We start from the raw sequence: 26,022 nt of genomic DNA on the forward strand, positions 1-26,022 counted from the left end.
GTTAAACTGTGAAACTCACTTTAAATATTGCCCGTTATGACTAAATTAACAATCACGTTCACTACTAACTTAGCGTTTTCTATTTGACTTCTTTCTTTACTAACTTTAGAAATCGCCAGTCACGGCTAAACTTCCAATCGCTCAGTCTAGATGTGTCTAATTATCTCTCAGTTAACTTGATTTCTTTTCTCTACCTAACTTGAACTCGCTAGTCACCTATATACATATATCTTGTTCACGGAGGCCTCGAACTTTCTATAAACTACGCGACACCATAATGAACAATACTCACTTAAGTAACGAGAAAAATACCGAAGATTCGAATAACGTGATGTCAACAACATTACTAAAACCTAGTACAACAATCTAGACTCGTACATAACGTACCTCTGTACAGAGTTACTAACGAAATTTGTCACAACTAACACTTTTAAAATAATCAACTTTCAACACTCCTGTCATGAAAACTATATAATCATTAAATATTAAATCACTAAATAAATCAAATAATAACTCTTACACTAAACAGTCTTGTATATCCAACAACAGCATATAGCCCCAACGTGGCTTTGCTATAAAACACACACACACACACGCACAAACACCTCATTTGAAGAATGCCCCTCGATGATTAATAAATCATGGTTTTAATAAGACCAGCTAGTTTGTTTCAGTTTGATAGCAATATATTTTTTCAGTGGATTAATTAAACCTTCAACTGTAAGCTTTTACCCTTTTGTAAATACATAACCCAACTTCAGGTTGGTTCTTTTCGATCTCAGCCATTTCTAGCTAGTCATATGATTACATACCTTAATCGATATTCAACTTAACATGCTTCTTTATGTTGATGTTTAAGAACAAATCTACACAATGGGCTATCTGTGCTCTGTCTTGCGTGAGGAATCGAACCACAGATTTTAGCATTGTAAGACCGCAAACGTACTGCTGATTCACTGGGGGACGCAGTTTTGTTTTTTCACTATACTGAACATGCTGCCTAAACTAGACAATAATAACACGTATTCTTGGCTAGATTTGAAAATGTAGATGGCAAAGCAGAGAATTTATAGATAGTTCAACTGATAAGCTAAAACTGAAAACTATAAGATAATCATCTTTGAGGCTCAACCATTAAAACCTGGGGATATTTTGATATTATAAATGAAAGGAAAAAGTCAATGAACTGCAAAACGCAGTAGTCATGTGTTCCTGCAGTAAATGAACTATAGAGGGTTGAATGTGTTAAATGAACACGATTTTAGAGCCTCGCCACATCATTACAGTCCCTGTCTCCACGTCCGTTTATGCTCTATCTGACGACTGTGCACCATAACAATAGCCATAGTGCCTAGTTCTTTTTAAAAAAAGGCTCCATAGTAAGGCTATCACATTCAAAGCACACCACTTCTCCCTGCAGTTTTATATTATCCATCTAATGTAAGAGAATGGCGGTTCTCAGTGCCTGTTTCAACAGCCCGATCACACGAAACCCATAAACGCTGGAATAACATGAATACCTGTTTCATTCTTCAGCTGCTTAACATATTGAAGGTTGAACGAGAATTATGACTGGAAGCCTTATTTTGGTGAAATCAAACCCTGTTGGCCTCGTTTCCAGACGAAGATCCTTCATGATTATGTTGCGTAATGTTGCCTCGGGCACGTAGGCTGCTTTTGCCACTGATCTTATGTGTTAGTGGCGTCTTATTATAAACTTCAGTACTTTGCTTTCCATGACTGAAATACGCCTTGTTGCAGGTCTATTATTGGATAGGCCTAATACTCCATAATTGATCCATATTCAATTCTTTTCCAATGCCATTAACAATAAGGGTTAACCCTATCTTGAAAATTCTAAACCCCCAACATTAACACTTTTTTGTTATGAATGACTGAATATCTTGCGTTTAAAAGGGCTGTTAAATAACCTTCCCAAAACCAATCAGTTTCCTGTGACAACACATGTCAGCTATGGTTATCAATGTGATCTGCTGATTTACTTGCTTAAAATCGTTTTAATATAACATGCTCAATCCTATAATTGTTAATTAAATCCCTGAAAGAACATACATATTACAAGTGACCATCCACGATGTGGTAATTTAAACGCTGTTAGCAGTTTAACATTGACTAGACGACTGAAGGTTTGTATGACACCATTAATAATGCTGGAGTGGAAACTAATATCTCCTTTTTCATTCAGGTTTTTTACTTCTTTATCCGTTTGCATAATTATGATAAAACTTAAGGACGATATAGCTAAAATTAATAACGCACAATAAACACTTTATTTCGTATGAATGGTGGCCATGCATGGCCAGGTGGTGAGGGCGCTCGACTCGCAATCTGAGGGTCGCGGGTTTGAATCCCACCAAACATGCTCGTCCTTTCAGCCATGGGGGCGTTATAATGTTACGATCAATCCCACTATTCTTTAGTAAAAGAGTAGCCCAAGAGTTGGCGGTGGTGATGACTAGCTATCTTCCCTCTAGTCTTTCACTGCTAAATTAGGGACGGCAAGCACAGATAGCCCTCTTGTAGCTTTGCGCGAAACTCAAACCAAACGTATGAATGGTAACTTCCTATGATATTCTGTTATGTAGTGGCTTTAATGAACCTGGTTGTGGGAATTATGTATGTTTTGTGGTTCTTTATATGATACCAGTGGAGGGAATTTTATTACTGCATTCTGATTCTGTTTGTGATACTATATATTAAATCTGTATGTAGAGGGACTGGGCATGGCATATTTTTAGCGCACTCAGACTCTTAATCTGAAGCTTGCCAACTAAAAACTATTAGATAAGTGTTAATTTCACGTATCATTAGGGTTAACTTTGCTCTGTTAAAACTGTATTCTCGGTTTGGGCCGGGCCTGGCCCTAATGGTCAGCTTGATGATACAGTTTGCGACCCCTTTTTTTTGCAAAAACGTGCGGGGAGACGTGGGTGCGCTATATAGAGTGACGGTCAAATCCTACAGTTCAGTTATACAAAAGTAGCCCATAAGTTGATAGTAGGTGCTCTTAACTAGGTACCTCCCCTTTAGTAGAACAGGTCAAAATCAAGGACGGCTATGCGCATACATGTAGCTTTGTGCAAAATTCTAAAACAAACAAAAAATTGTTTGGGGAAATTAAGCATGGCTCCCGTTTGTTCTACTTTGTGTGAAACCAGCGCGTTGGAATAATGTATGACATTTCGAGGTTTGTTCTACTTTGTGTGAAACCAGCGCGTTGGAATAATGTATGACATTTCGAGGTTTGTTCTACTTTGTGTGAAACCAGCGCGTTGGAATAATGTATGACATTTCGAGGTTTGTTCTACTTTGTGTGAAACCAGCGCGTTGGAATAATGTATGACATTTCGAGGCAGATTTCGTTTTGTGGTGCTCTACATGTGTGGAAATTTAGGATAGCATGGTTTATGTCCTTAAATAAATCCTGTAATCGGTATTTATGCACGCATTGTTGTTGTGCCAAGAACTTGTATGTGGAAATTATTCTTGGATTATTTCTATATATGCACCCTGGTTAAGGCGCTTGATTGGCAATCTTCGGGTCGCGGATTCAGTCTCCGTCACCAAACATGCCCTTTCAGCCATGGGGGCGTTATAATGTGCGGTCAATCCCACTATTCATCGGTAAAAGAGTATCCCTAGAGTTGGCGGTGGGTGGTGTTGACTAGGTGTCTTCCCTCTGGTCTGTCACTCCTAAACTCAAACCAAACCGAACATATACACCTGGTGGTAATAATTAAGTATTAATTTTCGTGTTGTTATGCTTGCATACAACATCGATGTGATAGGTGTTAATTTTACAGGACTTTTTTTTTTCTTTTGTTTTTTAAACTTTTGACTGACAATAGTATGTTGTATTTCGTATGATTTCTCTTACTAACAACTTTCAAACGTATTTAGAAGTCACTTTAAAATATGCCATTAAATCTTTATTAATAGTTGTAAGTGCTTATTGGATCTTACAGAATACTTTCAACAATGGTTAAGACAATATAAAAGCACTGAAAAATATTACTGGACTTATTAACGTGTGCTTGAAATTATAACGATTATTACTAATACACAATAAATTTATTTCGAGTTGTTATGTAGTTTGAAAGCGTGTTGTTTAATTAACAACGTGTCTGTATAGTACCTGTGCGGGCAGCATATTGGCCAATGGCCATGTGGCCATTCCGCATAAACGTGTGGCCAACTCGTAGAATCATCGATAGTGTGTTTTTTATCAGAGAAAACGAATGCCAAATCTCTCATTGAAATTTCACATATTTGTAATTTTGAAAAGTATTTTGTTTTTTACTTTTATGTTATGTTTATAATTAACCTTACTGTCATTAGAATCCTGAAATTAATTTAGTTAGCGAACATTTTCTGTTTCATTAATAGTGTGGCTATTTCTGTGATCGACTGGCCACATTCATGGTTAAGGAGAAAAATTTGGTTGCCCACCCATGGTCTAGTATTTTTTGAAAAAATCTAGTCGAAAACGTCATATGTAAAGTTTGAAGGAACTCTTCCGACAATCCATTTAGATTACGACATTGTTACACTGTATTGATTGGTTACTGGGTTATGACAGATTACAACATTGTTACACAGTATTGATTGGTTACTGGGTTATGACAGATTACAACATTGTTACACAGTGTTGGACGAAACTTCAGTGTATAACTTATGGCTCTCTCAGCGAAAGCAAGAACCGAAATTATTCAGGTCATGTCAAACATTCACAATGATCACCACTGGTGAATATTCTAATGGCGGTAGGCTTGTGATTCACATAGAAAAATGAAGTTATATTAAAATCATTTGTGAGAGCAGAAATAACGTAACGTCATTTATTTTTTATAGCTTATACACAGTGTCCAAGAAAATATTTTTACGCTTTTGATTTTTATGATAACATCTACAATAGACTATTAAGTCAGACTTGGAGGAAATAATCGCTATTCTTTAAATCCAGTTATTAAAGAATCTACTTATTTACGAAACTGTATGCATGGGTGATCATGTAATACAGGCTTATGCCTACATCCTGTCATTAAGTAGCATGATATCCTATACAGGCTGAATTACATTTGAAATTATAGATTCATTTCTTCACTTTGATGTTTCCGTCGTTACATCTGGATTCAGAAGACTATTTAAAGCAGAAGGCGTTCTTGTAGACGAATGTAGTTTACAAAGTTATTATCACCGTGATAAGTAAAGAAAAACAATAAAGAAAGGGTTTAGTTAAACATTTTATTTATATTCTATAATGAATTTATTTATTAACTTCAGTGCTTTCCAAGTAAAATAATCACTCTTTCGTTAATTAAATTTTGTGGTAGTTTTACTTATTAAGAAAATAGGCCTAAAATTAAAGAAAAAGTACATCCAAAATGTAAAAACAGTATAATCTGATATATATATATCCAAATGAACAAAAACAAGCCAAAACAAAAATCAAATTACAGACGCTGCACAAATCAAAATGATCCCCAGGTACAGGCTGATATAAAATGTGCCCTGGGTTTTGGAGGTGACTGTGGAAGTAGGATCCACATTGCGGTGGGGATACACCATTTATCAGTTTTAACCTCCGTTCGCCAGTCTCACAAGAAGAAAAAAATATAATAATCAAAAGAAGTAAGAATTAGGAGAGCGAGATGTGGGCGCTGAAACCCTCAACGTCCCACATCTATATCACCCTTCACTGCCTGCAGACAGTTGTAGGAAGGTGACTGTTCTCCAATGTAAAAGAAAATAAATAAATAAATAAAAAGGAAAAACGAAATAAGGTACTAGTTGGGGATAAGTAAGAAAAACTTACCTTCTGATGTTGGCATTCCAGCCCCCATTGTAGTAGTTTGGTTTGGTTTGATTTGAATTTCGCGCAAGGCTAAACGAGTGCTATCTTCGCTAGCCGTCCCTAATTTAGGAGTGAAAGACTAGAGCGAAAGCAGCTAGTCATCACCACCCACCGCCAACTCTTGGGCTACTCTTTTACCAACGGATAGTGGGATTGACCGTAACATTATAACGCCCACATGACTGAAAGGACGAGCATTTTTGGTGGGACAGGGATTCGAATCCACGACCCTCAGATTGCGAGTCGAGCGCCCTAACCACCTGGCCGTGCCAGGCCCATTGTAGTAGTAAAGCACTAATTAATAGCACAGTAGACAAATTATACTAGTATAAAATCCCAACCAAGATTTGAATGTCATTTATCACAGGTTTGGATTTACTGTTTTTAACGCAGTCCTTCCTTTTGATTCTGTTTTGCTTGACTGTTTGAGTTTTGATTTTCTATATATATATATAATTTTAATTTTAGCATTAGGTCTTCATTTATTACGTCACAGATCAGAGCTTCGTGTTAGGAGCGAAGAAACCAATTGGTTCTTAAAAACTTGGGTTTAGGAATTAAAAATGGATTTTCAGAGATTTACTCTTTTATCAGATTAAGATTAAAAAAACATCTTCACCGGCTTTTAAAGATTACGTAAAACTTATTTGGGGACTGGGAATGAAAAAATAAAGATGACTCAATACCAAAAAAAAACGCAATTAATTTCAAAAGTCTGATATTTTTTAGTTGATAAGGGTTATGTGATTAAGGTTAAAACATATGTGATCTTTATCAGTCCTTAAGTATAACGTGACACTTAACTGGTAGGTTAAGAATGAAAAATAAAGTAAAAGATAGAGTTAATAGTACCAATTAAAGTATGTTTAGATTTTTAGAACTTATCTTTATCAGTTCATAAGGGTTACGTGATTAAGATTAAAAACAGATGATCTTTATCAGCTCTTGAGAATTATATGGTTAAAGATTAGAACATGAACTGTTATTTATCATTCTTTAAAGATTATGCGATATTTCAAGATCTTCATGTTTGGCAAATAATACTTCCCTAATGAAGCCTTCATAAACTCTTAAACAAACGTTCTAGTGATGTGTTCGCTACTGTTTTGCCCCCCCATTGGCACAGCGGTATGTCTGCGGACTTACAACGCTAGAATCCGGGTTTCGATACCCGTGGTGGGCAGAGCACAGATAGCCCATTGTGTAGCTTTGTGCTTAATTACAAACAAACAAACGCTAGCTTAGTATGTGTTTAATTTAAAATGGCTTTAGTGTTTTATTAAAGAAGCTGAGCTTTTATCTAAATTCTGCGTGTGTGGGAACAAATACAGTATTGTATTTCAGTATTTTAAACATATGGTATTTTTAAGCTTGAATAATTAATTTCAATTAAAGTTCTATAAATCATAACTACAACTAAATAAATAAAGTTATACTTTTTCGAAGTTTCTAATTCGTATACTAGACATTTATGTATATATATATATATAACTAAATTTTTAATGAACATTTTGAAAATTGATACAGAGAAAAATATTTATTTCACTGCCACTTGGTTAAGTTATTTGATTTTATGTTTTCAAGAATTTCAATAGTACTAAAGGACTCATACAAGCTGTATATTAAGTTTTAACAGAAATATTCTATTATCTTTACACATTTGCAATTAACATTCTTATAACGCCACAGGTGAGAGGTATTACAAGTGAAGTTCAGTCGACTGACCAGCGACATGCTAATATGACAGGTTGTCTGACTTGCCCACCAGGGTTCGGAGTTGAACATCAATGCATTGATAGTGAAGAAACACGGTGTGCTTCCTGCCGCCCTGGAGAGACATTTTCAACGACGTATAGCGACGTAGCCATGTGTGGGAATTGTAGTGAATGCCCATTACATTCATTGCTACTAAAAGAATGTAATGTTACACATGACACGGAGTGTGTTTGTGAGAAAGGATTTTATCTGGACAACGAAACTAATCAATGTCTTTCATGTGAACTCTGCTCACACGGCTGGGGGGTGGCCAGGCAGTGTTCTCCTACAAGGAATACTGTCTGCCGGAAATGCCCCCCTGGCACCTACTCTGGACTGTTGAGTGGCACTCTGGGGTGTGAATTATGCACCACGTGCCGTGCTAACCAAGTCATGCTACAAGAATGCACACCCATACAAGACACCATTTGTATAGGTAAGCAGTATCGCTAAGTGGTTTTATTTTGTTACATATAATGCAATTAAAAAGTTTTACGTAATCTTTGGGTCTTCTGCTTAGATAATTGGTTAGATGCGTCTATAATTGAGTAACAGATTTATTTTTACAGATTCTTTCAAAAGTTAAATTGTAGCATTTATCGTTTGTTTGCTCGTTTCACTTTGGGCTATCTGCTGTGTCCGATACGGGGAATCGAACTCCGGATTTTAGCGTTGCAATCCCGTAGATTCCGGAGGGAATGTGGCATTTAAACTTCAAAATAACAACCTTTGTTGCCTTCACACAAGCAATATTCGAATCATAACTACTTAACAAGGCGAAATCTGTATAAATAATTAAATAAGTTTTAACTTTTCTGGTATTCTCGTATAGCATGAACTTAATTACCTCATTTATCAATCAAGATTTAGCAATAAATATGTATGAAAGAAACAACAAAGAGCAATTACAAATCAACTTTATAAATGTATTATGGAGGTATCGTAGGTTATGTAGTTTTTGTTTCTAATTTAGACATTTGTATTGTTGTTTCACCAAAGGGAGATTAATATCACGTTCTTGCCGTGGTTTAATGACCAAAATCGTTTTTTAAGTTTATGAAATTATTTGAGTAGTATATAATGTGAGTTAGGCTAGAGAAGTGGCTCCCAACTACCGCCCACAAGATGGTTGAAAAAAAAAGGAGGGATTTTAAAATATAGCACTGAAGTTGATTGTTTTACAGTATCATTTAAAAGCACTTTAACGAAAAGCTAATATTGAACAGCCCGTGACGTTTTAGTATCGTGACTGTGGTCTTCAGTTGGAAACCACTTGGCTAGAGTAAATAATGACTGATTTTATGGTTCTGTTACGTGGTTGATTAATGAGATAGCGAGCTTGTTAGTATTTTTGTTTGTTCGTTACTTTGAACCAGTAAGTTCAGTGCTGTAAATATTAAGTTTGTATTATTGAAGCAGTAATAACAAATACGTCGTAAGTTGTAGCGCTCAAGAAATTAGCAATTATTGGTTTTATTTCGGTTATGCATAAAGCTACACAAGGATATCTGTAGTCTGTCCACCACGGGTATCGAAACCAGATGTTTAACGTCGTAACCCTGAAACCTAACCGCTAAGCCACTGGGGGAGTTTGCAAGTGGCACTGTTGTGTTAGTATCAACTGTTAACTTATGTGTATTAGTGAACAATAGATAAGTTAACCAAAGAAGTATAAAAATAAAACATTGTATACCATTAAGTGAGACAGACTTTGCATTGTTTTTTTTTATCAATAATCCAACAGAATCCACCCAACAATAGAAATATTTCCAACACTGATGATAAAAGTAGGATTATATTTGTAAAAATAAAATGGAAACAAAATTAAGAAGAAAGAGACCAAAAATGTAAAGATCAGGAAGAAAGTTACAGAAAATCAGAAGAGACCAAAAATTAAGATGAATTATAAGAACAAGATCTTAGGTTTACAGAAGATTTGCAAACCCAGATCAGGTTGATGTAATGCAAGAATGAAAATATACAGATGGAAGTTTAAAAAACAGGTGTTTAGAAAGCTAACAGTAACAAGACTGAAGAAGTACAGAAAGATAATATTTACAAGATTAAAGGAGCTATTACAAATTTACAGAAGGATGAAACAATTAGAAACCATATTGGGAAATGTGAGGATCAAACCAGCCACACCTCTCTGCATCCACTCAAATATTTCATTCTCAAGCACCATTAACTATGCAGTATGGAATAGGAGAGCCCATTTGTTCTACACATGTTACCACTATTTTGCCACCTATATCTGTAGGAGGATCTTTGTGGACTACTGAAGCATCACATTATAAAATTCAGCAGGTTAGATCAACAACTGAAAAACCAATGGGCACAGTTTGAAATAATTCCCAAGGTAAATGGATGGAATAATGAATGACAAACTATTCATCACACATTTCAGAGGACCAGCTTTAATAAAATTAGTACAGTATTCCAAAAGAGGACCCTAACAACTACTAGGTAAACAGATTTTGAGTGTCATATCAGAAGGAAATTGCAAAAGCAAAGTTTTGGAGCATAATAAGGAGGAAGAATGAGACATTAGCCAAACTTGCTGAAAATGTGGGAATGTTTGTCCAATTATCTTATTCAGAGATTTCCCATGAAATGATGCAGTTATTGATACATGACCAATTCTTTAATGTTAGAGGAAATGAAGATATGCAAATAAGGATAAGGGGAAGATACTGGTAACCTAACTTGAATCAGTTAAAGCTACAACTAAAAGCTATATCTAGGAATTATGGAACCATCAAATGAGATAGCACAGAACCATCAATTCCCTCTCATGGAAGACTAGCAGAAATCAAAGGATTAGTTATGTAACTATTTACTCAGAATAGAAGAAGTAAACCACATAACATATTGCCAGGAGCTGCAAAAAATCCCGTAGGAAGTAAAAACTGCTCTTAAAAGAGTTTAGAAAATTTGAACTGCTATAAATCAATAGTCAACAGAGGGGAAGTGTCCACAAGTCTAAACAAGACTGAATCCATTCAAAATTGAGCAACACAACATAATGTCTGTGAGTGAAGAGAATTTCTTGGATTATACCCTACTGGAAAACAAGTTTTGCTGCACTGCTGTTTTTGAACTGACATTCAACAAACTGAAAGAATTCAATCCAGTATCAACATATCCAAATCTTGAAGAGTCACTCATAACAAATACAAATTCCAGTGAATTTGCAATTAAAGCAGTGTTATTAAATGTACAACATGGAAAAAAACATGTAATTAGAACAAAGCAGTGAATTCCAAAGAAAGGGGGCACTGTAAAATTCAAAAAGAACTACTAAATGTTGCTTAGGCCTTGAATAATTTCCATCAGTACCTGTATGGGCAAAGTTTACAGCAGATACATCCTGCAGTTTTGAAGTGTCTGAATTTTCTGCAATCCAAAAGACCAGATAGCAAGATAGCTTCAGGAGTACCATGAAAATGCTGATACATTATCCTGACGAGTTTGTGTTACCAAATAATGTAAACAATGTGAAGTCGCAGATATTAAAAACAACCAACCAAAAGTACAACAAAGTATAATCAAGAGATATGATCTGTCAAAAGATACAAATATTAGATGAATTATTCAGTAGATTAGGAATGGTGCAGAATGCCCCTTATGGCAAATAGTGGCTCAGTACTGCCCAAAGACAAAGTTGTACTGGACACAGTTCGATTCTTTATGTCTATGAGAAGGGTTGTTGTGTCAAAAATAGGAAAATACCAGTGAGCAGAATTTATGAAGTCAGTTGACACTTACTTAGTCATTACAGTTAGAAACATTCCTTTACATCCACAACCTATTAATAGTTGGACACATAAGTGTTAAGAAGATTGCAGAGAGAGAGAGAGAAAATAAAAGAACATTTCTACCGGGTTGAATGCTAAAAACTGTTTAGAATATTGCTTTAGGTCTTGCAAACTGTTTTGTAAGCAAAAGTCCATAAAGGAAGCATCATGGGCAACTACAGCAGTTGTTTTGGGTGTCACTTGAGAGAGTAGGTGTCAACGTGCTTGGTCCTCTCCCATAGAGCACCAGTGAGAATAAATGCATCTCGGTGGTGATGGACTACTTCACCAAATGGTTAGAAGCATATGCTGTGCCTACCTAGCAAGCAGAAACTTGCAATAAAGCTTGTCAATGAACTTGCTTCAAGACTCAGGGTGCTCATGGGACTTCATTCGATTAGAGATGGAACATTGTTTACAGAGATGTATCATATTCTTGGAATGATAAAACTAGGACTATAGCGCTTGACCTCTTTTCTGGTGAAATGGTGGAGAGATACAACCATAAACTTTGTAAAACATCTATCCATTTATGTAGATGAACATAAGAAAACGTGGAATGAAATATTCCACTCTTACTTAGGAATTATCAAATAGTGATACATGGAGCCAAAAGTATCACACTAGCATCACTGATGTTTGGAAGAGAAATTGCACCCTGAGGGCTATCACTCAGCAGAGTATGCAGTGAAACTAAGGAACACCATATATGACATTACCCCAAAAAGACTTAAATCAGCTAATGATAGATGAAAAGTCGTTACGATGTAAATGATGATAAGACTGCATTTTATCGTGGTGACATGATATGGCTGTACAGTTCACGCTACAAGAGAAGACTACTTCCCAAGTTAAGAATGCTGGGAAGGACCCTATGCTGTTGGTGTAGTCAAGAGGATCAGTGATGTGGTTTATAGAATCCAGAATGAGAGGTGTTCCAAGTTATCTTTGGAAATATGGTGAGTGAACAGGCAACTATTTAACTTCAAAGAAAACTTTGCCAGAGTCAACCTACTGTTGATCCAAAGTTTTTGGTCGAGACTCCTTTCAGAGTATCATTACGGATGGAGTCACCACTAGATTTCTTCTACTGAAGAGAACTCCTTTAGTTACATGACGAAATGTACTAATAAGGGTCCAATGGAAATCTAATCTTTGTATCATAATCCAAGGAAAAGAAACAACCAAATTATTTGAAAAGTGGACAGTTTAGTGACAGTAAATGAGTACAAAAACATTTAATTTCTTAATCAAATTTTCGATTGTACTTTGTCACATATTTAATTAATAATTTGACTATTGTAATTGTAATAAAACGTGATGATTTTTGTGAACCTGTTACAGTGATTGGTTATTCAGTTTGCGAGTATGTTAGTCAGTTTGTATGCTACAGTCAGTCCGTTAGTTAGTTCAATTTTGTGAATATTAAACTTGCACTTCAAGGAAGAAGCAAGAGCTATGAGAAGTACTAGATATATATATATAAAAGTTAACAGGTAAATGAAATTGTTGTTTTAGCATCTACTGCGCCCTTAGCCTAGACCTCTAAATAAGCATTAGTTAACCTAACGGAAGAAGTTAAAGAAGGAGAAATAAAACGTTTTTAATATTATTAATTGGACTGGACTAGGCACTATACCGAATAATTAAAAAGAACCTGCAGCAACAGATGTAATGTTTAATATAGGGATAATCAGTACGACTGTAAACGTATACAGGTGCCTTTATTGAAAAGCAGTAAAGTATCAATCTAGAAACGTTCTCCCTTTCACTTGATGCTTTTAATTAACAGGGGAGGGAAGAAATATTTATTTTAACAATGGGAGCGGCGTTATTTTTGTCCCTCAATTCGAGCATTTCGTATAAAGTTTTTGGTTTAGTCTTGTACACACACACAAAAAAAAGACTTGTCACTGTGATCAATTTATATAAATAACACTTAATCAGATAACAGCAAGTTGAATGAAATTTGACGAGACTTGAAAAGCTGTTTATTATATTCTCTGTGGCCGTATAATTCTTTCTTTCGAATACGTTATAGAAAAATAGCTTGTTGAAAATCAACCAGGTATTCCTTGCTTTATAGCGCCTCCAAGTGACGCAATAAGTCTCTTCTTAAGAATTACAATAATTTAAAATTTAGAATAAAACTTAGTTATTGCATTGAAATGTGATGACTTTTACTTCTGACAACTAACCCAGGTACTGAAGTCTCGTGATACTAGCAACAGGTTTATTTCGAAAATAGTTCAAAAATAAATAAATTAAGTGGCTGAGAATATTTCATTTGCTCCACTTAGATAAGATTTATTATTTTAAGAAATCGTCTTTAGAGTTCATCTAATAATGTTTTCCAACTTCTTTACATTTACGTATGCCGGTTTTAGCATGTGTGAATTTCCATTCCACTTAAATCGTCCACGAATCTTTATCAGGCGCGTTCTTATCGCGCGGACATTGACGTCGAAAAACGAATGTATGCGTTATTAAGGAAATGAATCATCATAAGCCTGAAAAAACAATACAGTCCGAAATCATCTGTTTAAATGCGGCGTAATTACACGGATAGTGCCTTGTTTTATACCTACTAATCTTTTTTTTTTTTTTGTCTCTGCACCTACATTGTCTATATCAATTATTATATATATATATATCTACAGTGTAGAAGACCAAAGATGTTTCATATTTTGCTACCCACGGGATGTGCACGTTCAGGCTCAAGGTCGCAATTAGGTATGGCTGGGGCCTGCCCATTTCGCACCTGGCAGCCTCTACTCCATGACTCCTTACCAAATAATTACAGTCTCTGTTCGAACCAGTGACAGGCCCCGAGACATTCCATTCCTCAACTGCTGCTATTCCCTCTGACCAGGGTAGAGGTGTAGTTTTATTTTTTAAATTTTAGCTTTACAAGTATTCATAACTTGGATTCTGTTGAATTTTATTGGGGCAAACATCATTATGAAATTACTTAGAAATTGCTCCTTCATTTCCCATTTTATTTTAATCTCCCGGCTTCCAAGTTTGATTTCGTTGTTTATTAAAGTTCTACGTGCATACAGGTATTTATGCTTAATTTTTAAACATAAGTAAAAGTTCAGAATATTTTTTGAGTGATTATAAAAAAATGTAGACCCAAATGTTCATTAGAAAAAGAAAACGTGATCACTCTTCGAAAGCATGCAGTAAACGGCTAGGATATAGTCGACTCTCACTTTGAAGACTTACCAGAAGGAAGCTAGCCAGCATCACCTACCGTCACAAGGGCTATGTTCAGTTATTTTTGAACTGAACTGAATCTCACTTTTATAACGCACTCACAGTTGAAAGTGCAGAGCGCGTTCAAAACACGAACCCTTTGATTCATAGCAAGACTAGTTAACTGATTGACCACGCTCTGCCCTTTTTCTTGTTGCAGTTTGGTTTGTGGGCTAGCGACCCCATATTTAACGGAATTAATAATGTCTTTGAAGATATTAATATTTAATAAATATTCTCCTATGTATATATATGGGAAACTTAAAACTATTCTTGCTATAGATTATTTGTGGGTTTACAGTTTTGTATCAAAAACTTTCACGTCTTCACTCTGATTCCTTGGGATATGATTTAGGGAAATAGTAAACAGCTTTAGTGTATTTACCACCATTGGTTTTACTTATCGCTAGTTTACGTTAATATTACCCATAGAACAGTTCTGCAAATAGTTTGACATTTCATTATTAGTTTAGTTAGATTAGTTTTTATAATTACTTTCTTTACAACATTACCACCTTGTGTCTTTCCTTTAAAATGAATTTTATTTATAGAACTTCAGGCTGCTCAATTAAAGGCCTATCGTGTTTCATTTTCGGTTTTACAGAAGATTGAATAATATTTATTAACTTTCTGGATATTTGTTGAAGAGAATTGGTAGTAAACGTTTTTTACACAAACTACATATTAAGTGTATCTAGTTCCTATTACATTGAACATTGTTATATTAATTATTTTACCCCCCCCCCCCCCAGTGGCACAGCGGTATGTCTGCGGACTTATAACGCTAGAAACCAGGTTTCGATACCCGTGGTGGGCACAGCACAGTTAGCTCATTGTGTAGCTTTGTGCTTAACTTCAAATAAACATTAATTATTTTTACTGTTTTGTATCTTCACGAACATTGTTTGAATCGTGGAAACGTTGATGCTATTGATTCGACACACTTTAAACTGAATTATATATCTTGAATTGTCATAGATATTAATAACATCTAATGTTATGTACAAGGAGTGGGGGATCAATGAGTTTCATTTGGTAAATAAATGACGTGCTACGGAGAGCAGGATTATAATTTCGAAAGAAATATACGTCTACAACGACGATTCAAGGTATATGGAATGTAATTACTTTTTATTATTTAGATTTATTGTTTATTATTACACTATTACTATAAATATTGTTTGGCAGTGTTAACTTAAAATTTGCATTTATCACTCGTAGTAAGATATTGGGATTACGGCCGAAAATATCGTTAGTAGCCAGGGTACTCAACAGGTTAAACAATGCATTCTAATCTTTATAAAAATAAATGTAAGAAAAGTATATTCAATCAGCTATATTGATGACCAGGTTGATATTTAGTTTCGCTTTGAGTACGTAGCTTACCCAGGTCAAAGTTATTATTATATACTAATATCTATAATGATTAGCACATGCGCAGACTTTAAGATAGGATAATTGTATTATTCTCTTCTTGACGAGCATGACGCATTTCGCAGATACCATACTCTGGCACTAGTATTACCGCCAAGAACAAGTCATGCCACTCCAGAGTGATTTTAAACTTGACTGGCAGAGCACCAGTTGAACTTTTTTTCTACAGCTAACATTGTTTAGAGAAACTGGGTACATCGCTTTAACATTTCTATTTTTAACTTTTATGCACGTTTTTCTTCTGTTAATTAAATATTTACACAGTCAGTTTAAAACTTAGGTCTCAACTTAAAATGTTAGCATATATCATAGCTTTGTTCTTAGGAATGATTTTTTTTAATATTAGCAAAATCCATACGATTTTTCTTAAAGTGTAAATTATGTAATGAAAATAATAACAAAAATACATACCAAACCACAGTTATCGTTAACATGTGCAATGACTAGTCAGAGAATACACTATGTTAGTTAATTAACGTTTTCCAGTATTATTTTGAGAGGAACTCTCATGCTTTATAATCGAGGAAGCCTGTTCTTCAAAGTGCAATTAATACGTAAAAAAAAAGAGTAAAGCATCGAGACAACAAAAGGAATAAAAAAAGAATTACTGGGTTGATCTGTTTTTATCGACATGACTCACATACTTTTTAGTTATCAACGACATTAGCTGTCGGGCGAATCAAAGCGATACAATCGCAGTGTTCGCAAATGTTGCAAACTGAACCAAAGTCTGACGCTCCGCTTTGGAACCTGGCGCTTCAGGCTAGGTATGTCTTTGGTTTGATTTATTTTCCGACAATACAAAACCTTGTCCCTCCATTCCAGCAAGATAATACTTGTTCCCTTATTATAGAGTTCACATGGGGAATATATATAGATGCTTATTAATTTTTTATGTCATCATCATCAACGTTGCTATAGCTAAGCCTTAATGGCACGCAGAGCCCCGAAGGCTAGACTGTTTCGAACGATAATAGCCGTACAGTCACGAAAAAAATAAATTTGAAAGAAAATATTGTTACAGCGTTTCCTTTCAATGCGAGTTGCAATAACTTTAGCAATGCGTGACAATAACCTGTGGAAATTATACTAGAGCGTGTTATGCTCCTGATTATCACAGCAGCCACGTAAATGGAGTAATCTACAAAAATGGCGCACCTTGTTCTTATCTTAAAACAAACTGTTTTATCAATACTTCTAGTGGTTGTTGCGATTCGTAAATTTTGACTCTTTCAAACCATATCATGTCATTTACTCTTTATTTCCAGCTCACAAGTTTGTGTCTGCCTATTTTAACTGTAATCAGCGAGTCTAGGTTGTATGCAATTTCTAAATTGTGTGTGTTTTCTTATATCAAAGCCTCATCGGGCTATCTGCTGTGACCACTAACGGGGATCGAACCCCTGATTTAAGTGTCGCAAGTCCAAAGACTTACCGCTATCCCACCGGGGGACTTCTAAATTGTGACTTTTATATGTTGTCTGTAAAGCAAATAACATCTGGGGACTTCTAAATTGTGACTTTTATATCCTGCTTGTCAAGCAAATAACATGTTTTCCTAATAAACAACAGAAATCTTCTGTTGATAACATACATAGGAAATAATTAAATACAGCAGAAAATATTACCGTGTGTATTTCGTAAATGAATATTGATTTGTTTGTAATAACATGCTATAAAAAAGGATTTTTTAAAACAAAATTATCACTTAACCTTTATATATATATCACATAATACATTTTTAATTTTAAAATAGGCCTACGTAGAACCCAAACCTTTAATGCATTTCCACTTCTCAGAACCCAAGATGGGAGTGGATTATCTTAATAAATACACTGAACCCAAAAGACCTTGTACGTTCACTCACTAATGAAACCAGAAATTATTTGGGCTCTGTCTGTTAGGCTAATTATTAGCCTAATCGGTTAGGTGATAGCCATCCGTTATAAAAGCAGAGTTCGTTTACTTAGCAACAATTCTTTAACTTGAGAAGTACTGATTTAATACGTAAAAAAAAGTAAGCATCGAGATAACAAAAGGAATAAAAGAAGAATTACTGGGTTGATCTGTTTTTATCGACATGACTCACATACTTTTTAGTTATCAACGATATTAGCTGTCGGGCGAATCAAAGCGATACAATCGCAGTGTTCGCAAATGTTGCAAAACTGAACCAAAGTCTGACGCTCCGCTTTGGAACCTGGACCCATAATCAGTATTAAGTTCTTTAAAATTTCTCTTATGGGAAGAAACCAGGATTGCAAGATAGCAATCTCGAGACTAAATTAAGTGCACAAAAGTTTTATCACTGGACCGAACAATGAAGGTAAAAAGTTTTTTTCTCAAAACATTGCCCCACAATAGATTAATGGTGGTTTGTTTGGTGTTAAGTGCAAAGCTAAACAATAGTCTATCTATGCTCCGCCCACCACAGATATCGAAATCCGATTTTTAGCATCATAAGCCTGCTGCCTTACTGCCCAGCTACCGGGTGGCAGATCAGTGGCTAATTTGGAACTTGAGGGCCGATTCCTACAGTGTAGATAAGTTCACTGTGGAGCTCCGCGCTTAAAAACAAACTCTTGCACTCGTTATAAGCTTGTTTATTTGTTTTTTGAATTTCGCGCAAAGCTACACTAGGGCTATCTGCGCTAGCCGTCCCTAATTTAGCACCCACCGCCAACTCTTTTACCAACGAAAAGTGAGATTGACCGTCACATTATAACACCCCTACAGCTGAAAGAGCGAGTATGTTTGGTGGGACGTGGATTAGAACCCGCGACCCGCAGATTGCGAGTCGAGCTCCCTAACCACCTGGTCATGCCGGGCCCGTCGTAAGATAGCAGTAATAAATGTAAAATCACTTAAAATGATGTCTCATCAGTAGCGAACAGTTTAAAAACCAGCTAGTAATTTGAGGATTAAAATCAAAATTAATAAGCTCACATTAAATCAGTTACAGTTCTTATAAATACTATTAGATATACAGTTTTATAAAAGTCGTGATTTTTTTAAACATTTTAATGCTTTATACTGAAAGAATAAGCGATTGACTTGTTTTGCATGTTCATTTGAAGGGAAATATTTCATTAGTAAGGATTAAACGTTCTCCAAGAATGTTAAAGTTTACATGTAATTATTGTCTTTGTACAAAAACCATCGGAATGTTTTAAAAACATGACAGCATGCTGTATAATCAAGCTGAGAGGCTGGTCTTTTAAATATTTATTCATTTTACAACGGCAGATAAAGACCTTTATCAAAGAAGTCATCTGCCAACAGCTGAACCTGAACAAATGCCCAATGAAGTGGTGAACTATACCCAACGCAATGTGATACCTGTCTACTGTACCATACTGGTAGCAGTACTTCTGGGCGTTTTGGTGTTTCTGATGCTTAGATGGAGGCTTCAGAAACGTCATCATACCAAGACCACCCACTGTCACGAAGTAGGCTCTGGACCCGATCCTGAGGGGACATCAGAGAGCAGCAAAAGAATGCTTTTGGCCGAGTCTGACCAGTCCATGAAATTAATCAATGTCAAGTTTCTTTCTCATACAGGTATGTTTCAATAAGCACAAATAACATTCATCCAGACTTTTATGTGTGGTGTCAGTATTAAGGTCTTTAAAGTTCCTCTTATGGGAAGAAACCAGGATTGCAAGATAGCAATCTCCAAACTAAATTAAGTGCATAAAAGTTTTATCACTGGACCGAACAATGAAGGCAAAGAGTTTTTTCTCAAAACGGGAAATAATTTATTTTCTTTTAACTAAATATTAGTTAGATTCACTGGTTATACTAAACCCAAAGACCAATTAGGTTTTCTCTTTACACTGAACTCAAAGACAACATAGGTTATCTAGTTACTCCAAATTCAAAGACTAACAGGCTTATTCAATGCACTAAATCTAGATTGGTGTTTTCACTACTTAGAACCCAAGGACTAGGTATATTCTTTCATTCAAGTGAATCCACAGAGTAGGCAAGTTATTTCAATGTGCAAAACTTAAATATTATGTAGGTTCACTCACTATACTGAATCCAATAAATAGGTATGTTGTCTCACTATAAAGAACCATAAAACGAAGTAGATTCGTTCATTTAAAAAACAAACAAATCTAAAACCATAAGTTTCCTTACTTGCCAGAACATAAATATCAGGTATGTTATCATCTCATTGTTCAGATAGTTTAACTATGTCAAACCTAGTGATCAGATAGGCTCTTAAATTGTAAAGTTCACGAAGTGTTGGATCAGTAACTGGCACATAAGTTGATGAGAACACACTGTATCTGTATTTTAGATTTCCTATCTAAATCAAAAACATTTTTTATTTAGGTGTTCCAACATGTTGTCACATAAAATCTAGTGTCTTATGTTTTTAAGATAAATGTTATTTTCAGCCAACCTTTATAGTCATCTTTGTCTTTTCAAAAATTCCCGGTATTTTGTGCATCCAAGACATAAATTTGATACAAATAGGTATAATTCAGAATTGGGTGATTAACTCAATTACCAATTAGCATCGGTTACACCAATTAGCGTCACGTAAAATAATCAATTAATCAAAATTACAGTTAAATCAGTCGCCAAAAAATAACCATTTAGTTTTCAGATCATTCTAACTAATTAGCAGTTGAAGTACTGTCATTTTGATTTTTCATTATTATTTTCAATTAATTCAAATTTGCCAGCTTAATCGATTTGTGTCATGACTCATGGAAATAAACTAATCGAAATTAGGTTTTCCAATTATTCCAGCTATTCAAGTGATCAAAAGAAGATAATTAAAAATTGTTAATTTTATAAAAGGGGGAATAGGGATAGTAAAAAAAAGTTGAATCAAAACGCAAGGATTATATTTTCAAGCCTACAATTAGGGACTCTTAGAAAAAAAAAACTAAACAAACTAGGCTGGAAATAGTGTCTACATTAATTTCTCAAGCTACTCCATGTTCACACTACTTACCAATTTTAGTGGAATTAAAATAGGGATTTGTAGCTTGAGAAAATAATGTGGACACTATTTCCAGCCTATTTCATACATTTTTTAGAGTCCCTAGTTGTAGACTTGAAAACATAATCTTTGTATTTTGATTCAAAGTTCTGTACTTTTTTGACGATTCCTATTCCCCCCTTTAAATAAGTTTTTTTTAATTATCTTGTTTCTTAAGTTTTTTATATCCATTTATGGAGAATAAATTTTAAGCTACGTAAGTGCATATGCATTCAGTGTGAATATTACATGTTCTTCAACACTTTACTTGATGCATTGGCTTTTTTCAACCCAACCATTTTTTACTGAGCCAGGTGGTTTTGTACCTAAGGTTTCGTGTAAACACGTGTTTAACAAGCGTCGAGTACATTTTAAAAAGGTCCTGGACATTCGCAGCATTTCATATAGTATACCTGTCTAGGTTTTGGTGCAAAATACCCAGCCGATTTTGCTGTAGGCTTGGGAAACATTAATAATAATAATAAAATAACAGTACAATACGCAGTCACAATTTCAGTGAAGTACGAAAATCAGTAGAATATATCACCACTCACAAGAGTAGAGAAATCTACTATGGTAGTAGTCTACTGTTAGAAAACTCACTGAAATATTGGCACAAAACAACATAGAGACAAAGTACAACAGCGAATTCGAGAAAAAATGATGAATCCCCAACATGGCAGTTTCCAATTAATGCGCTAGAAGTTGCAAAAATTATTTTCCAATTAATGCGCATTAGTAAAACACTGGATTTTTCCAATAGCGGAAAGTGAAGGACTTGGAGAAATTCTTGAGGGCGAAACAACGAAGGAACTTGAATTAATTTTAAAGCTGCCCTATGCCATACTCAATACTGCATTCATTAGTATTGCTCAGGTTTCAGTAAAATATTCGAAGCCGTTTTTTTTAAACGGCTTTAAAAACTATAATCAATAACAATAAGGCTGAAGACACCGTTATAAATATACGCATTGTTTACTGTAATAAAACGGTGCATTGTCCGACTAGTATAACGGCGCTTAAAATGGCTTCTACATTTCTGTGATGCTTGAATGACTTCGAAGAGCTTATGATGGTAGCGAAGAACTTCTTAAATTTTAGATGGTGGAAATCTATACTATTAAGAATCAACTTTAAAATAGCCTTATAGCCTTCACAGAAGTTTGTTTAGCAGCTGTGTATAGATTTTGGCGCAGTATACCTAGCTATTTTAGATGTAGGCTTCAAAGAGAAACTTGGCCAGTAGCGATGAAAAAACTGACAAAATTTTTCCTCCTCTTTCAAGAATGAACATAAAAATAGTCCTAGTAGGTTTGAATAAAATATCCATAACTGTTGTTTCTGTAGACTTGTGAAATAATAATATGAAGAACAAATTGACGGATTTTGAATTTTGTCTGTAAATCGGAAAATGAACTGTTGGGATTGTAATATTTTAGCAGCCTTAGCCATTGAGATAGATTATTTTGAGTGTTGTTTCAAGAACAAGTCTGCTTTCTAAGATGGTTTTTACCCGTATGTTCTATTATAATTTTTTTTAAGTTTCTGAGCCATCCCTATCATGAACATAGTTTCATTATATTTCCTTTGTTGTTTAGCAGAACAGTACACAAGCTCTGTCTACTGCGGGTATGGAAACCCGAGTTTTAGTGTTTTTTTTCTCCTTTTTTTGCCATCCTGCGAGAATATTAGGTTTTTAACTTCACATTGGAGAACTTGATTAGTTGAATGTAATAATGTCCTCGATTAGCAAGTTCCACTAATTGCCCAATTCTAATTTATTAGGCATACAAATACAGTGATGTAAGAAATGAGAATTGCAAAAAAAAAACAAATCAATTAAAAGAAACAAATTTATGTAACTGAACATGTTCATCACTTCAATTTCAATAGGAATAATGCAAATGAAGCTTAAAGAACTTCCTTTAACGAAGCAACGGGACCTGGAAGCAGCATTAAATACTAAAAGACAGGATGGTCAAGACTGGAGAGGTTTAGCTCGTCAGTTAGGCAAGTTACTATCAAATAACTTTAGTTGTCATAATTTTTCAGCTTTCTTATGTTAAAAATAACTGAGAGTGCCATTTGTATGACTAATTTGTTTGCATTTATTATTTCTTAAAACCACAATTTGTCCAGAACAAATTACTTTCCATTTTCATGTAAAAATACTCAAATATACTAATTTTCAAATAAAAGCTTATGATATATACATTTGAAAAATCTCGATGTTTTATATGAACAACTTCGAATTACAAATCATTGAAATATTTCTAAAATAACTGTTTTATGAAGACTCGTTATTTTACAAGTAATAAATAATCTGTCATTTAATAACTGCATGCTAATAGACGAGCGACATTTGTCCCAATTAACTGTTGTAATCAAAAACAATATCTTTCAGGTTACTCCAATTCCAACATTTCTGCATTTGAACACTTAGGAAAAGTTAAATATGGGCCAGCCCACCAACTATTGTTAGATTGGGGCTACTTTGAAGGTGCTACTGTCGAAGCCCTTATTCAAGCCTTGGTGACTTTAGGCCGTATGGATGTTGTTCGTTTGCTTCAACCAACATGTGAAAGAGTGTATCCTCCTTTCCAGTCAGATTACATGGTGTGAAATGGAACCAGATAGAAGACTCTTATAAATTATCTTATAACATGACACTAATGGTGGACAGTGTCTACACGTTGTTGATATCTTTTTATCTTGTTGTCGAGAGTGAAATATTTATAGGAGTATCCAACCTTATTCCAATTGCCAATATTTCATGTCTTTCTGTGACAGATCGTTATAAAGGAGGTAGTCATGTTATAATAGAACAAGATACAATCATCATGAGAAAATATGAGTGAAACTTGGTACATATATATTCAACAATACTCATCGTAATTCTAAGTTTTGATAATGGGATATAATACAGATATAAGTAAGCTCTGAAAGTTTGATCTGTCTGCTGTAATTTTATCTAGTGAAGTACACCCTAAACATTAAAATACCAGCTGACATTCTCCAACATCAGAGTAGCTGGAGCTTGTAAGAGCTGATACTTATGAAAGCTACAGTTTCAACAGACTATGTTATTATTTTTGTTATATTAACATTTTAAGATATTCTATGTGTATGTGTGCATGTTTTTTCACTATTATTAGGTCTGATAACATTCAAACTCTTTGGACAAACAATAAAAACATAAGCTAACACTGGAAAGGACTGAAAAAAAAAACAAATGTAGAGAACAGCATCTTGCAAGTTTTCCTTCATACTTTTCAGATAAAAGTCTTTCAAAATGTAGTACTCTACACTGGTGCTTTTTTACAACAAGCAGCTACTGTTCATTTCAGAATACTCTGCCTAAACAATCTATCAAATAATACTTGTAACCACTTCTACTATCAACCAGGAACAAACAAACATACATACCTTGTACTTAAATCTTAATATCCTCCTGTTATATCCACAAACTGTTTCAAATGTACATATTTCATTAAAAAAAAAAACACTAAATTCCTGCAAATTTTGTAGGTATTTAGAAATGATATAAAACAATAACTAAAATTAAAACTGTTTTATACAAATTATTATTTTTAAATGTCTACATGGATTTTATCAACTTACAAAAATATAATCTGTATAAGGTTAAAAAAATAGTAAGTAGTGTATATATATATATATGTATAATGTAACATTTGGTGTTCTTTTATAATAAAATCTGAACAATAAAATTCTCTTTGCAAATATAACTGAAATTTAGATTACAGGCTTTATGTTAGATAGAAACTATTCACAAATTATTTGCAGCATATAAAAGCAATTATATTCATAAGGGTGGAAAGAATCAATGAATCCCACAATCTCTTAACAATTAAAATGTATATATTAATAGTTTTAAATGTTGTTTTCTAGAAACAACCCAACACACAATACTGTACCAAAAGCTATTCATTGCACATTTTATACAAGAAAAATAAAACGTGTAAAACAATTAGTGAAAAAGAAAACACCTGGTTAATTTTGTAACGTGAATCAAAGTCTGTTTTTTCTGTTTACCTTTTTTATGAAACAGTTGACTGTGTTACGAAAGAAATCACAAGACACATTCTTCAAATGCCAAAATACTTTTACTTAACAATTTTGTTAACCTAAACAGTATAACAAGGCCAAGGACTTATATTCATTTGGATGATCTTATAATTTTAATTACTGAAACATCTAAGTAAAATTGTAAACATAAGACGGCATTTTTTGTACCATTCTGTATCTCACCTCTTGATGTATATGTTGCAAATGGTCCACCTAAATGATAGGTTACACTCCCACCAACCTAAGTCCATTTGATAAAATACACAGTACAATAAAAGACAACAGTAAGTACATATTCACTTGTATTAAAAATCTTTCCACAGAAGTGGTTTTTTATGCTGAGCTGGCATTTGTAGACTAGTCACCAATCTGTTTAATAATTGTTCTCATCTTGCCATTCCATGATGTTACCTCTAGTAATCTTAGAAACTTTGGTTTATTCCAAGTCAGAACTATACATACAATTTTGATTAAAATTAAACATTTGTGGACTTATGATGATACACAAGTACTTAAGTTAGGAACATGTTTAACTTGGTTAACTGTGGCCTTCTTATGAACATTTATAAATTTTGAACCTTGAAAAATGAACAGATATGCTTTAAAATGATATTCAAATGCAATAATTAAGGTACATATACAGTATTTTTAAGAGCAAATATCCCCATCACAATTTTCTTTCTCTGTATATATATATATATATATATATATATATATATATATATATTATTAATACTACTACTAATAACAAGCAGTGTAGAAACTAAAACTTAAACGTACCGTACCCCCTTACCTTACTTAAGTTTACTAATTTGTTT

The 26,022-nt window shown here is 34.3% G+C and overlaps 1 protein-coding gene across 1 annotated transcript in view; it reads left to right on the forward strand.

Moving 5' to 3' along the window:
• The window catches only part of LOC111088526 (tumor necrosis factor receptor superfamily member 16-like), a 34,366-nt gene extending 9,752 nt beyond the window's left edge, over positions 1–24,614 (forward strand). The window contains exons 2-5 of the mRNA XM_022398948.1: positions 7,565–8,066; positions 19,366–19,680; positions 23,012–23,128; positions 23,523–24,614. Of these exons, the coding sequence (XP_022254656.1) occupies positions 7,565–8,066; positions 19,366–19,680; positions 23,012–23,128; positions 23,523–23,740 (1,152 nt within the window). The 3' untranslated portion in view covers positions 23,741–24,614. The remainder of the gene's footprint in view (positions 1–7,564; positions 8,067–19,365; positions 19,681–23,011; positions 23,129–23,522) is intronic.
• The last annotated feature ends 1,408 nt before the right edge of the window (positions 24,615–26,022 follow it).

The sequence above is a fragment of the Limulus polyphemus genome, unplaced genomic scaffold (genome assembly GCF_000517525.1).
Source record: "Limulus polyphemus unplaced genomic scaffold, Limulus_polyphemus-2.1.2 Scaffold97, whole genome shotgun sequence".
NCBI classification, from domain to species: Eukaryota; Metazoa; Arthropoda; class Merostomata; order Xiphosura; family Limulidae; genus Limulus; species Limulus polyphemus.